Here is a 15,759-nt window from a genome sequence, read left to right as displayed (position 1 = left end):
AGCAAGGGCATAGCTGGCTTCCCTTCGAGATAGGGGCCCTTACACACACGGCTCACGTTACGCAGTCGTTTATGAAATGCCTCGTTTCTCTGCCAGGGAGCAGCCTCAATCAGTGGGGAAGATTCACTTTCAACAGTCAGCATTCCTTATGAATAGCATGGATGCTTCCCATCTCATCTCCACCCGATGCAAACAGAATCTCATCTCATCCCACTGTAGCACTGGTTCAACAATAACGAGCTCAGAACAATTTCCCGTAATATAAAGTCACAGTGCTGTTTGGTTGCTTTATTTTGTTGCTCGTGTCAAGGCTTACTTTTGGGAAGTAAATTCACGTTATGTTACACCATAGAGAAAAGATTGCATGGAAAGATGTCCCATAGTTTGTAGAATTCTTCCAACGTTTGAAAGAGTTGTATCAGATAATGTTGTTGTGTATCAAGTTGAGATGATACTGTATCATATTGTGTTGATACTGTATCATGTGTGGTGATATGATAACTGAGAGAATAAATGGCATCAGAAGATATCACTCATGGTTTATAGAATTCATTGAATGGTTGGAAGTTTCGTATCAAATTATGGCTTTGTGCATCAAGTTGAAATGAAGCTGTATCGTGTTGATACTGTATCATGTGGGGTGATAACTGAGAGAAAAGATGGCATCAGAAGGTACCCCATGGTTTGTAGAATTCATTCAAAGTTTGGAAGTTTCGTATCAAGTTATTGTTTTGTGTATCAAGTTGAGATGAAACTGTATCGTGTTGATACAGTATCATGTGGGGTGATAACTGAGAGAAAAGATGGCATCAGAAGGTACCCCATGGTTTGTAGAATTCATTCAAAGTTTGGAAGTTTCGTATCAAATTATAGTGTTTTGTATCAAGTTGAGGCTACTGTATCATAATGTGTTGATACTGTATCATGTGTGAATTGAATTGAATCGCTGCCTTTATTAAAACCTAGGAAGGCGAAGTTAGGGCGCAGCCGGCCCTCTCTTACACTTAACCCTCCATACAATATTATAATATAATAATAAATCATTCTATTTGTACACGGTATAACCATACAAATGAGTTGAGTATAAGAAATTCTAACAATGACTAAATTAAACAACATGAAAAAAAATGTTTTGCAGCAGATCAAACTAATAACAAGATCCAATTATAAATCTGTATACAACCACGCACAATGGAAGTACCTACATTACAATCAATAAACAGTATTACTATGAATTGCTAACATTCAACAAGCTCAAATTAGAAGGTACAAGGTAATTCCTAATCAATAATATAAATAGATTCAACATATTCAAACAACTCAGTAACTTAAATACATTCATCAAGATCAGCAAATCCAATAAATTTAATACATTCAACAAATCCACTTAACTCAAAAAACTTAACAATTTTAGTTAACTTATCTAATTCAATTAGTTTACAGACTTCACTTTCAATAAAAAGAACCTACTCAATTAACAAAAACCATTTTAAAATATTTCCATCGAAAAGAATCGTTATTGGTTATGTAGCCCTTACGATTCCAGAGACCATAGTATCCCTCCTAGCCAGTGCCTTAGTAGTATATTGATAAACATGTTCAATTTTCTCAACATTAAAATTAGATAATAAAACCATTATTTTATCAACGTTTTGAACTATGTTATGAACATGAGGCGCAATGTATTGAATCCTGAGGTCTTCATAAGAGGGACAAACAAGAAGAAAATGCAGAATTGTTTCTAAGTGTGATTCACAAGCGGGGCATATTCTCTGTGGCTCAACTTGATACCTGTTACCATTAACTTGAATGAATGTACTTTTTGCCGATAATCTCAACTGTGTTACGCATCTAATCATTCGAATTGGCAGCTGAAAAGTAAGCTGTTCTCCCAGTACCGAATCAGGATTGAACATTCCATACAAAGGAGACATCTGAGAATTGTCAGACCTACATCTATCCTCCTCTATCATCCTCCCCGAATACGCTTCCAGTATTCTATTTCTGTTGTTAAGCAGATCCACTGCATCAAATCCATATTCCGTCCATAAATCCCGAAACTGAACAGTTTCCAACTCCCTCTTCATATAAGACATCCAATTACTTTCGAAGTTTGTTTTTAATAGAAGTCGATAACACACATGAGGGTACCTAGACTCTGCCATGTTTACAACTTTGATCAACCATGACAGGCATCTTTTAAAGACATGAAACTTGAGTTTCGGCCTACCAGTCTCCAATCTGACACTCCAACTCGGCGTCGACCGGATCAGCAGCAGTAGACGTTTCAAGAAGAATAACTGTGCTTTCTCTATTGCTTCTTCATAACCCAAACCCCAAACCTCTGAACCATATAGGCAGGATGGGATGACAACGGTATCAAACAACTTCATCTTTTCTATCCATTTCTCTGATCTGACTCTAGACAAAACATTAATCGCCACTGTTGATTCCGCTTTAGCCCTACTTATTGATCGTCTTAACATCTCTGTATATCTTCCTGAAGATTGAAATATAACTCCTAAATAATTATACTGGCTACACATTTCTATTTTCTCCTCCCCGAGCTTGAAACTGGATTTATGGCATTTGCTTAATCGACCTCTATGGAAAGTCAGTATTTTGGTTTTGTTAGCATTCACCTTGAGACCTACTCCTGCACTGTATTGGTCCAAACATTTCAATTTATTTCGCACGTCTGAAATGCTATCAGCCAGAATGACTATGTCATCGGCGTATTGCAGCATTAACACATCATTGTCGCCGTCAAGATTCAGGCCATGCAATCCTCTCTCTCTAAAAAACGACTCTATACCTGATGTGTAGAGGGCGAAGAGGAGGGGACTGGCAGGGTCTCCCTGCAACACGCCTCTAGTCATTGCTATTGGCTCAGAATAAACCCCTTTGGACCTATTTTCAACTACTAAAGTCAAGTTACAATACAGGTTTTGAAAGATGTTAATAATTCTCCTACTTATGCCAAGTGCTCTCAATTTCTGCCAAAGGCGATCATGAGGGACGGAGTCGAATGCCGATTCATAATCAATGAAAATTGCGTATACTTTCCTTTTTTTAAATTGCATATAATATTTAACTATTGTATCCAGTACAAAAATATTGTCAACGCATGAACGACCTTTACGGAATCCCGACTGACTCTCCTCCATCATTCCGCACTCATCCGCCCACAGTGCCAATCTGTCCGTTATTATGCCAGTGAAAAGTTTGAGGATACAATTCGCAATCGCTATACCTCTGTAGTTCTTGGGATCCAGTTTACAGCCCTTCTTAAACAGCAAGAATATTTTAAGCCTTGACCAAGTTGTTGGAATTTCACTCGTCTCTAATATTGAATTGAATAGGTGAATCATCAACTCTTTTCCTTCGAATGCTAAAAATTTGAAAAATTCGTATGAAATCATATCCAAGCCCGGTGCACGCCCATTCTTTAACCTTCTCAGTTTATTCTCTAACTCTAACAAATCTACTGGTTTATCGATAAGTGGATGTCTTACATCGAACAATATACAATTCTTTCCAATAGAAGTTGGTTCATATTTCTCTTTAAAAAATCTCGCCCATTCCTCCAAGTTAATGTGGTTAAATTCTGCATTCTTTTTCCCCCTGACCAGCCGTACCGTTCCCCAGAATTCTTTCGCGTTTTTAACATTTTTAAACTTTTGTCTTATATTATCATTGAATTCTTTCTTTTTCTGTTCTACTGTACTCTTGTACAACATTTTACAGCTCATGAAATGATTTAGTGCGCTTAGATCTTGAGTTCTACTTTTAAAATTTCTGTATGCTTTGCGTAACTGCCTCTTCAATTCATTACAATGCCTATCGTACCAGGGCTTATTTCTGAACTCGGTGACTCTTACAACATTTTTCATCATGCCTAGAGAATCTGCTTTTTCTATGATACCCTTTATCAAATTGTCAGCCAAATTCTGAACATTTTCCACATTATCACATAATCTATTTGGCGCTACGAAATCACTACTATATTCTGATTTACATGAATCGTTCCAGCAGAACTTTGTTTGACGCTTATTTGAAAAAGTCTATCACCCTATCCGAACTAATTTCAGTAGAAACAATAAGCGGTAGGTGATCGGAAGTCAGAACTATATCGGAAACCTCCATATCTGAAATATAAGGAAAGCTATCTAAGTTCACCCAGACGAAATCTATCACACTACTTCCGTTAGTATTATTGAAAGTGAATTGACCTGGAATATCACTTCTACTTCTCCCATTCAAAACAAAAAATAAATTATCCTCCATAATACTGACTAATTTTTGAGCATTCCTTGAAACAAAACCGTCTCGTGATATTCTATCAGCGCATAGATCTGAGTTGTTGAATACCTCGCTCTCGAAGCACTGATTCAACTCTCCTATTCTCAAGTTGAAATCGCCGCCAATCACAACCGGAAAAGATGAAAGCAATAACTCATGCTTCAATAGGCAATCTTGGAGCTCATTAACAGAACTTGCATTTCTATCAGGTTTCATGTAAAATAATGATACTGCCTACAGGACAATTGACTTTAACCATAAGCATGAAGTCCTTAGCCTCAATCAAGGATGCTTTTAAATTACTTTTTATTAATATAATTAAACCTCCACTAGCCCTACCTCTCGAATTTATTTCTTTCTTGGCTGGTGTACTAAAAACTATATAATCTTTAAATGACTGAAACTTAAAATTAGAAGAGTCCACTAACCAGGTTTCACTCAAACAAATTATATCAATTTTTTTGAACTGTTCCGTCTGGGTTTTATCTAAATTCAGAAAGTTTTTAAGACCATGAGAGTTCCAAAATAGAATTTTTAAACATTCTGAAATATTCTCTGTTGATCCTACCTTGACTTTGTTTGCTTTTCTACCTGTCACCTCCATCTCCTCGCTTCTGGATCGAGCTGCTTCGTTGCTGATTGGCAGTAGGCCTACTGCTGAACGGCTGCTCTCTCCAGTCTTCCCTGTCTGCTATTGTGAGAGTCCCCGACCGCTCCTCGAAGTAGCGCTATGGCGGGAGGGTGTGACGGTTTTTCCTCCTGCTAGCCATGCTTTCATTCCAGAAGGTTTTGTTGCAGGGGTCTTCGAGGACTTTGTCGCATTTATTTGTTATTAATTTATAATATTAAGTTACAACTAAAACAACATCATAAACCATGAACTAATTTGAAAGAAAACAATAACTTAGAAAACAAATTAACAAGAAAAAAATATATAAATATAATAAAAATAAAAAAAAGAGAAAACTTGAACTCCTTTCGAATTTAAGTACGTTAAAGGGGTTATGCAAAAGGAAGAAGAGAAAAGTGAATACAGTTGAGAATTTTCAGTCCAAATCCATAGATTATTCCGGTAGAAGTAAGGGAAGAAGGAAAAAGAAAGAAAAGAACAAGGAAGAGAGAAAAAAGGAAGAAAGAGAGGAACACACACACACACACACACACACACACCACACACACACACACACATACAGACTTGAATTACGGGTTAGGGAGCATTCCAGCCGAGTCCACCACCTCTGATCTACCGCAAGACAGCCGCGCCGAACCGACGATGTCCCTCAACTTGCTTCAGCTCAGCAGGCAAAGAATTCCATAAACTACAGGCTGTCACAAGGAACGACTTATTGAACATAACAGTCCCATGAGTTGGGACAGCCAGCAGATGGGATCCATGCCGCGTTCCTCCACGGCCAAAATCACCCAAGTAACGGTACTCCACTGCCAGATACTTAGGCGTTTTGGTTTTCAATATCTTTCACAAAGCATGATGAGATCTACTCTGTTGAAGTATTCGGTCACATGGTCGTCACGTCTCAGGTTGAAGATAAAGCGAACACAATAATTATGTGCACGCTGCATCCTCTGCAAAAGTTGAACTGTCATGTCAAGAGTCACAATGTCACAGTAGTTGAAGATTGGGTAAATCAGTCTTGACCAGCATAACCTTTGTTGGAAAGGGAATGAAGTCAGAGATCCTCTTCAATGTCATGATCCCCCCAAAGACCCTGTTACAAGTCTGAGTCACGTGGCTGGTCCAGTCAAGAGTCCTTGTCATTGTCAGTCCCAAATTTTTCACGTCAGAACTGTATTCCAATTGTATGTTATTAAATGTTATGTATGGTCCGTTAGATATGTCAATTGTGTTTAAAAGTATTGAGTAACCTATCACTATAGATTTCGATTTTGTCTCGTTAATTTTCAGTCCATTATTCTCAGTCCACTGTACCAAACGAGTCAAGTCAGCATTGACCTCATCAACTGTGACGTCAAAGTCATTTTTCTTGCAGTGTCGGTATATTTGTAAATCGCCTGCATACAGGTGACGTCTGGTCGTAAGTAGAGTGTGGTAATAACTGGGAGAAAATATGGCATCAGAAGATATCCCATGGTTTGTAGAATTCATTCATATTTGAAAGTTTTGTATCAAAAATGTTGTTGTGTATCAAGTTGAGATGATACTGTATCATATTGTGTAGATACTGTATCATATGTGGTGATAACTGAGAGAAAAAATGGCATCAGAATATATCCCATGGTTTGTAGAATTGATCCAAAGTTTGGAAGTTTTGTATCAAATAATGATGTTGTGTATCAAGTTGAGATGATACTGTATCATATTGTGTTGATACTGTATCATGTGTGGTGATAACTGAGAGAAAAAGTAGCTTAAGAAGATATCACATGGTTTGTAGAATTCATTCAAATTTTGAATGTTTTGTATCTATAATGTTGTTGTGTATCATGTTGTGATGATACTGTATCAAATTGTGTTGATACTGTATCAGATGTGGTGATACCAGAGAGAAAAGACATCCCATGAAAGAGATGATATTGACATGTTGAGATGATACTGTATCATATTGTGCTGATACTGTATCATTTACGGTAATACCATAGAGAGAAGATAGCATAAGAAGATATCTCATAGTATAGGGCGTCTATATTCCAATTTTTAATGTCACCTCAAGCTGATAATCCTGGTAGTTCTGTTATGTAAAGCTATGTGACGCTGGTAGTCTCTCATGCTGTGCCGTTCTTAAACTCTCACCCCAACAAAACAGTCATAATAAACAGTAGTCGACAGTAATCGGCTTGAGTTAACAAGAAATTGGCTTGAAATTTGGAACAAGAACGACCTATTACATGGGATATCTATTTATGCTATCTTCTCTCTTTTGTATCACCATACATGATACAGTATCAACACAATATGATACAGTATCAACACTATATGATACAGTATCAACACTATATGATACAGTATCAACACTATATGATACAGTATAACATCTCAACTTGATACACAACAACATTATTTGATACAAAACTACGAAGGGGTTCACCTCTGTACAGGTATTACCAGTTCACTATTCCTATACTGGCAAGAGTGTTTTGTGAGGTATCACAAAGTGAAACTTAGTTTTCAATCTCTGTGGAGATTCAATAATAATTATATTTCAGCCAGAAAATATATAAAGTATGGAATAGTATAAAATACTTTTTATATAATACGGTATATGCTATGTCAGTTCAAGATTCACTATATAGTCAGTCAGCATTAAGCTTTGTTCACACCAAGCTATTTTATTCTGCAGAACAACAGAGTAAACGTCCGCAGAGTTTGTGTTCACACCAAAAACATCTGTGTGCCGACTGAGCTATTTTCGCTCTCTGTTCCCAGTTGCACTCCGATTCCAAAATTTTCAGTAATCACATTTATTTTTCATTTTTTCGAGCAAACGCGATCCAAATTATTCATTTCAAGGTGATGAATCCGAATCTGAAAGTAGAATTCTTTCATCTCCATTTTAACGTGATTTAGGTTTTTGATGAGAGATCTTTATTGAAAACGTCCGCTCGGATGCCTGGATAAAATTGCTCCCAGAGCGATTCGTAAAAATCCGCATGTGAGCAGAGTTTCCTTGGAACGTCGGCCAGCAGATACACAGATGTCGGTGTGAACACCCACATTGTGTGAGCCGGCGACAGATCTTTTTGAATCTATCCATCCACAGACAGAGCTACAGATTCTGGTCTGAATATTACTTTGAATGAGCAGCACTGATGTTAAAATGAAATTGGAAGAGCATAGTGAGCTCTCAATTATGACTATAGAGCCTCGAGTCGTCTGTGTGTGGTTTTGTTCGACGATTACGTTCGATCGTTTCTACCAACTACTTCAAAAATCGAAGATTTCATCAGAAATTGCAGTTATCAACTTCTGGAAATTATTTAGAATATCCAATGAAGGAAATAAGGAAGAAATATGCACACAATTTGGTCAAAAAATGATTGAAATGAAAAGTTTTTCCAATATCAACATTTATTATCAGTTTTGTTGATGTAGCTATATTACATAGTTCTGCTTTACAATATTGCACAAATGACTAATATTGTGGAAGACAATTTAATAAATCACAAAGTTTAATTATATATTATATCAATACACTTCAAATATATTCATGTGTTTAAGTACAGTACTTCTATATATTCAACCAACGATAAACTAACATTTAAAATGAAACCAATAATTTAAACTTTTCAAACATAATAATTACTATTCTGTACATTAGAATATTAAACCACTCAACAATGTTACACAAGTCAAAAACATTATAGCACTTTCAATTTTATAAATATGTATTTACATTATTATAGTCTAGTTGTTAATACAATATAGGCTGTTTGCAGTATAATATATTAAATTTTTATTAGTCAAGAATAAATATTCATAATAATTAATAATATTATTCATAGTATTATAGTAGTGATGATGATTCTTCAGTGGACTTGATTTTATTAATAATTCTCTGTCATTTTCTTCATATTATTTCATCATAGGCTATCATTGTGATTCACGATCATAAATAAGTTCATTGCTCATATTATTATGGAAAATCGAGTAAGGTATTAAATATGTAGGTAATAAATTTTTGCTTAAGTTATATAGTATCAGATTGTTGATAAAAATGTCTTTTTTGTGTTAAAAGAGGATATACAGACGAAAAATATTTCGGTTGGGGAAAGAATTAATTTATTCTCATGGAAATTGATAATTACATATTTTTCAAATTTTTCATTGAATGAATAAACTAACAGATTCACTAAATTTCGGTCAACATAATAGTAATTTATGATAAATAAATAAATATAATTCTATTGCCATTCAACTGATCATAGTTACAGTCAACATCATATTCAAATAAATAATCGATGGGTTTACTGTTATTATTTTATGATTGATTATTATATTATGTAATCATGATCAAATTGTAGAATAAATATTCTAAAAAGGTACACTATTTTATTGTAGATATTCATCATGAATATACTACACCAAAAATATTCTGTTTTCAAACATTTCAGCTTATTTCATAATATATTCTAGTCAAAGCAGAATTGACATTAGATTACATGAAAATGGTTACATGCTAGGCTCTTTGAATATAGTTGACTCAATCCTATTCTAAGAAAATAATGTGTACCTATTCTTCCTATGATACAATAACACACAAAAAAAATTGGTGTGGCGCACTCACACAACTTTCCTTGCCGTTATGAAAATTGATCACCTAACGCTAGTGTTCCCGCGCATCTCAAGTCTACTACTCAAAGATCAAAGCCAGCTGGTGACAGGACAATAAGGCTGGAGAAACACAAAGTTTGCTATCTCTTCATAGTGAATTATTTAATAGAATCAGCAGTTGCCAACAGTTTGCAATTGAAATAATAACATTTTCACGAATTTCGAGCATATTTTCAATTTTAGGTGAAAATGTTACTGAATATTAATTGAAGAGATTTTCATGCTCAATCTTTTCCAATTGGAATTTTTGTTTAAATTGTATCTAAAGCCTGATAATTGGTAATCTAAAATCAAACTTTGCATAGATGGGGTGGAGCTCCTGAAATTTTTACAGATATGGGACTTGTGGCAGTTGATAGAGCTTATCAATGACTATTTTAGGTATAAATTTGATCAAAATCGTTGGAGCCGTTTTCGAGAAAATCGCCAAAAACCCTGTTTTTGACAACATTTTCGCCATTTTAGCCGCCATCTTGAATTGGATTTGTTCGAAATTGTTCGTGACGGATCCTTATAAGGGAAGAACCTTAAGTTCCAGATTTCAAGTCATTCCGTTAATTGGGAGATGAGATATCGTGTACACAGACGCACATACACTCATACACACACACACACACACACACACACACACACACACACATACAGACCAATACCCAAAAACCACTTTTTTTGACTCGGGGGATCTTGAAACGTATAGAAAACATGAAATTAGGGTACCTTAAATTTTTTGGAAAGCAATACTTTCCTTACCTATGATAGGGCAAGGAAAGTAATATAAGGTATTTGAAATGTATGGTTTCGGCTTGAGAAGATAAATGGTACTATAATGAGATATTGTAAAGTAAAATAATGAGTGTTTTTTCTTTAGTGCTACTTTTGAATTGAATAAAAATATGAAAGTATACTTGGATTTATAATTTTTTTTAATAGCAAAAAAATGATTTAATAGTAAACAGTTCCTGATGGGAAACAAAATTAAAGAATAATTTTATTGATCGTTTTTAACAAGAATCGACAGTTAGTTTATCATCAGATATACAGTGATGACTTGAATCCAAGGTACTTAGAATACCTGGAATGTATTCTATATCTATAGTGAGGTCCACGTTATAATGACAGTGGAGAAAGATAGGAGGAAAACCATGCCAATCCTCTGTCTTGTCAATGCCTTCTATGGTAGCTGATTTAGGTTTATTGATGTAATATTAACGGTTCATTCTCGTTTAAAATAATCAATTGTATTTCATTAAGCAAGAAATAATATTTTTCAATATTTTCATAAATATCGGGGCACCGAGCTTCGCTCGTTATTTTTATTTATTGGTAAACAGAACACAATTCTCTAAATTGATCAATTCTCTAAATGTTTATATTTCACAGCTGGCTATACGTCATCTTGTAAATTTCGGGGATGCGATATTCTGATTTTTCAACATACTCATTTTTTTACTATCCACAGCTGTTTCAGCCAAGGATGAATTACCGTATCCTTTCAATGTCGTTCAGCGAGTTTTCTCAAGGATGAGACCTAGTGCAATCGAATCTTTATATCATAAACCTACTATGTTCCAAATTTCGTGAAAATCGTTAGAGCCGTTTTCGAGATCCGTTAAGCATAAATAACCATCCAGATATATAAATACAGAAATTGCTCACTTAATATAATAGGATTAGGATTGAATATTTTGTTAATCAATTATTAATTCTACATTGTTAAAAGACGATCTGGCAAAGCGAGAAAAAGAGATAGCGCTATCCGCTTTGTTGAGTGATAGACAAGGATAGCAATACCACCGCAAGTCAAACACTGCCATTATAACGTGGACCTCACTAGGCCTATAGGTACATTGCTTGAATCTTTCAACTACAGCTAAAGAAATACCGGTAGCTTTTGAGAGCTGTTGCAGTAGTAAAGATTTACAGTGGGTAGAGCTTGCGGTGGAAAAATGAAACTGGCAACTATGCGTTCTTCCATATTCCCACTAAAGAAATAGCTTTTAATAACACACTTTTTTTATGTATTTGAACACGACATGCAGTCAATTATTAAGTAATTTCACACTGATGAAAATGATCGCTAGACGATTGAAAGTACTTCAGTCAGTGAGTAAAAGTTTTTAATTATTTACTTAATAATTGACTGCATGTCGTGTTCAAATACTTAAAAAGTGTGTTAATACAAAGCAGCTCGGAATGGACCAAGAAACCATCAGCTTTAAATAATTATTATTAAACAAAAATCCAAATTAAATGCTGTAATTCACCCCGAAGACTTCTGCTACTGCAAATATTGACAACAGGGTAAACAGCTAGATAGGAATTCGATGAGCGCTTCCATCTATAAAAAGCTTTTGATAAAAAGTAGTAGTAAAGATTTACAGTGGGTAGAGCTTGCGGTGGAAAAATGAAACTGGCAACTATACCGTCTTTCCATTTCCAAAGTAAATTACACTATGGAATGTTTGGGGTGGGGGTGTTTACTCCATGGTGTCGTACTGGACTTTTTTGATTTTGAAGTAGCGGAAAATGCCATAACCGGTGACTGTTGCCAGGCAGCAGAAGGCGAGTGTACTGCCAACTATAAGTGGCGCCGTCTCACTGCGGAACGGTCCTGCGCCCATCGCTGAACACTGGTACTCTACAAAAAATAGGGCAAAAGTATTAGAAAAACTGGCAGTATTGCAAAGTATACAACTATTGACAAAAACAGTATATATTTGTAAAATAAATTTATAGTACCCTTTTTTGAAATTCATCCTACACTAGCAACTTCTGTTTATATGTCTAGATGATTGTATGTTTGTATTTCACCGGATCTCGAAAACGGCTCTAACGATTCTCACGAAATCCAGAACATAGTAGGTTTATAATATAAAGATTCGATTGCACTAGGTCTCATCACAATTAGTTGATTATTTGCTGATCTAAGAAGATGTGACCCCCACTTTATATGATTCATGTATTACAAGAAGTATGGGCATTCATGCCCGTATGACTATTCTATGAGGTGTCTGAGAGTCAGTTTTCAAATTATGTCGTTGAAGAACAGGCGGGATTTCATATCAATAATAATTGTTCTATTTAAAATATTGAATAATAATCATTTAGACATTCCGAATATTATCGAACTCTTTAGTATCTTTGTTCCGTTAAATAGATCTAGATTTAATATGTTTTTTGCTTTGGATAGAATATACCGTACACTGTACATCATGCAAATTGCTTCATACAAAAAACTGTTAGATTGTACAATTCTTTGAATACAATTCTAGATATATTCGCGGATAATTTGCGCAATTTCAGTGAAAAATGTTATCAAGTTCTTAAATTATAAATGCTTAATCAATTTTGCAGACCATAAAAATTTAAATTTCAAATTATTCTTTTTAAAATAAGCTTGCTACCTATTCTCTTTTTTTCAATTAGTCTATTTTTTATTATTACTTCAGTCTATTTTCTATTTTCTATTGTGTCTTGTGTTATTTTCTATCTATAATGTTTGTTCCAAACTATTTTATTGCTATTTTTCGTTTCTTCTTTCTTACTAATTTAGTTTCAGTTTGTGTAAACAATTGATTTTCAATGAGGCTTGTTTTGGCATAAACCTCTATTATGTTGTTGTAATTTTTGATGTAAGTAAATAAATATATGAATATGTGTCGGAATGCCACTAATTTTGCTATTGTTTAAGATTTTATGCCAAAAAAATCTAATAAGGATACATCTTTCGAGTAGAATATTCAAAAGTGATTATTTAACAAGCACTTCGAAACATTTAAGAGTATTAATTATGATCTTTGGATATATAAGGCATGGAGAATAGCTGCCAACTAGCCCAACGTCTGCTAACCAAAGAAGAAATAGACTTGAAAAAATTGTTAAATCATATTCATAAACAATTAGTAAGGCTCAGGTCGAGAAGAGACTGGACTCTAGTCGAGAGCATGTTTTTTAAAAATAGGCTATTTTTCCATCAATCGGTGAGAAAACGCAGAAAAGCTGAGAAAAACGCTGATTTTGGGCGTATCTCTGATGAAATATTAAAGTCACCTGATCACAAAATTTTTAGACCCTAGCTAAACCTCTGTACCAAATTTGAACATTTTCTGTCCATTACTTGATGAAAGAACTGTGAAAACGCAAAAAAAAACGCTAATTTCAAATTCCTTCTAACACAACATTATTACACCCCAGCTGAGCTTCTGTACCCTAGTAAATTTGAACATTTTCTGTTCATTTGTTCTCGATAAAGCTGAGGAAGCGCAAATAAAACGCTGGAAAACGCAGATTTTGGGCATATCTTTGGCATTATTTCAAATTTCCTCTAACACAAAATTATTACACCCCAGCTTAGCTTTTATACTAAATTTGAACAATTTCTGTTAATTTGTTCTCGATAAGAGAAAAAGCAAAAAAAAAACACTAATTTTGGGCGTATCTTTGGCGTTATTGCAAATTCCTTCTAACACAACATTATTACACACTAGCTTAGCTTCTGTACTAAATTTGAACAATTTCTGTTCATTTTTTTCTCGATAAATCTAAGAAAAAGCAAAAAAAAATGCTTGAAAAACGCTAATTTTGGGCGTATATTTAGCGTTATTTCAAATTCCTTCTAACACAACATTATTACACCCTAGCTGAGCTTCTGTACTAAATTTGAACATTTTCTGTTCATTTGTTCTCGATAAAGCTAAGAAAACGCTGGAAAAACGCAGATTTTGGCGTATCTTTGGAAATTTTTCCAAATCCTTTCTTAGTGCGCCTCTAAAGGGCCAACTGAACATACCTACCAAATTTGAACGTTTTTGGCCCGATAGATGTTTAGTTCTGCGAGTGAGTAAGTGAGTCAGTCAGTCAGTCAGTGAGTAAGTGCCATTTCGCTTTTTTATAGATAGAAGATTAGTGTATTTACCTGGTCCGAAATCGTCATTCTTGAATATGAAAGGCTCGAGTTTCAAGCTGAGAAAGTAGATTCGAGCCGAGATGTCGGTGGAAGCACTGGCTAGCGGGAACTTGAGCTCTTTGTGGCAAGTGTAGGCCTGACCCACAGGAGTCGGAAATAGCAGATTACGGTGGCGGTACTTGGTCGACAATGTATACGCTTTGCCTGTCAAAAATCAAACAACAATCATCCTATAAATTAATATCTAAAAAGACTGCTTGGTCGACAATGTATACGCTTTGACTGTAAAAATCTCAAATTAATCATCCCAAAGATTAAGGCTGTGCAAAGGCTAAAAATAAACTTCCCACTCCTGATATTTTTCAAAGTTTTTCCATTCATATATCATCAAGCTATCAAAATGAAAAGTTTTCTCAGGAAAACATTTTTTTTCTGATCATTACTTTTTGAGACATGAGCGCCTGAAGTTTGAATTTTTGGGACAGAACATTTCAAATTCGGTAAGATATAAATCCATGAGATTTAGAGGATGGATTCTTCATGGTATTGTTGATCTAGTAAAACTAAGATTTTCTGAAAATATCAATTTTTGAAAAAGTTATTTAATTTACGAAAAATAATCAAAAATAATTCAACTAAAAGTTATTTTTGGTTATTTTTAGTAAATTGAATAACTATTATGAAAATTGACATTTTCAGAAAATTTTTGTTTTACTAGATCAACAATACCATGAAAAATCTATACTCTGAATGTCATGGATTTATCTCTCACCGAATTTGAAATGTTCTGTCCCAAAAATTTAAACTTTAGGCGCTCATATCTCATAAAGTAATGATCAGAAAAAAAATGTTTTCCTGATAAAAATTTTTCATTTTGATAGCTTGATGATATACAAATCGAAAAACTTTGAAAATATCACGAGTAGAAAGTTTATTTTTAGCCTTTGCACAGCCTCAAGTACAGTAGAACCTCTATAATTCGTAGCTAACGGGACCAAGCGTTTACTTCGAATTATGGAGGCTATGGAGGAGGAGGAGGATGTGAGTGAGAGGGGGAGGAGGAGGAGAAGGAAGAGGCTAATCATATGGAAATTGAAGAAGGAAACTTATGAACTATTAGAATGCTATATATTTACTGAGCAGAGAACAATAAAGGATGATAGACATTATTTTAAAAATATCAAAACATAAAAATATTAAACTTGAAACGTTGATAGATTGAAACATGGATAGCTTTGAATAG

The 15,759-nt window shown here is 34.6% G+C and overlaps 1 protein-coding gene across 1 annotated transcript in view; it reads right to left on the bottom strand.

Moving 5' to 3' along the window:
• Positions 1–8,327: 8,327 nt before the first annotated feature.
• The window catches only part of LOC111060639, a 39,668-nt gene continuing 32,236 nt past the window's right edge, over positions 8,328–15,759 (bottom strand). The window contains exons 7-8 of the mRNA XM_039424725.1: positions 14,526–14,720; positions 8,328–12,248 (exon numbers count right to left, since the gene is read on the bottom strand). Coding sequence (XP_039280659.1) covers positions 12,088–12,248; positions 14,526–14,720 — 356 coding nt within the window. The 3' untranslated portion in view covers positions 8,328–12,087. The remainder of the gene's footprint in view (positions 12,249–14,525; positions 14,721–15,759) is intronic.

Source organism: Nilaparvata lugens, chromosome 3 (genome assembly GCF_014356525.2).
Source record: "Nilaparvata lugens isolate BPH chromosome 3, ASM1435652v1, whole genome shotgun sequence".
Lineage (NCBI taxonomy): Eukaryota > Metazoa > Arthropoda > Insecta > Hemiptera > Delphacidae > Nilaparvata > Nilaparvata lugens.
Note: the sequence above shows the minus strand (reverse complement) of the source record. Positions and strands in the feature narration are given on the sequence as shown.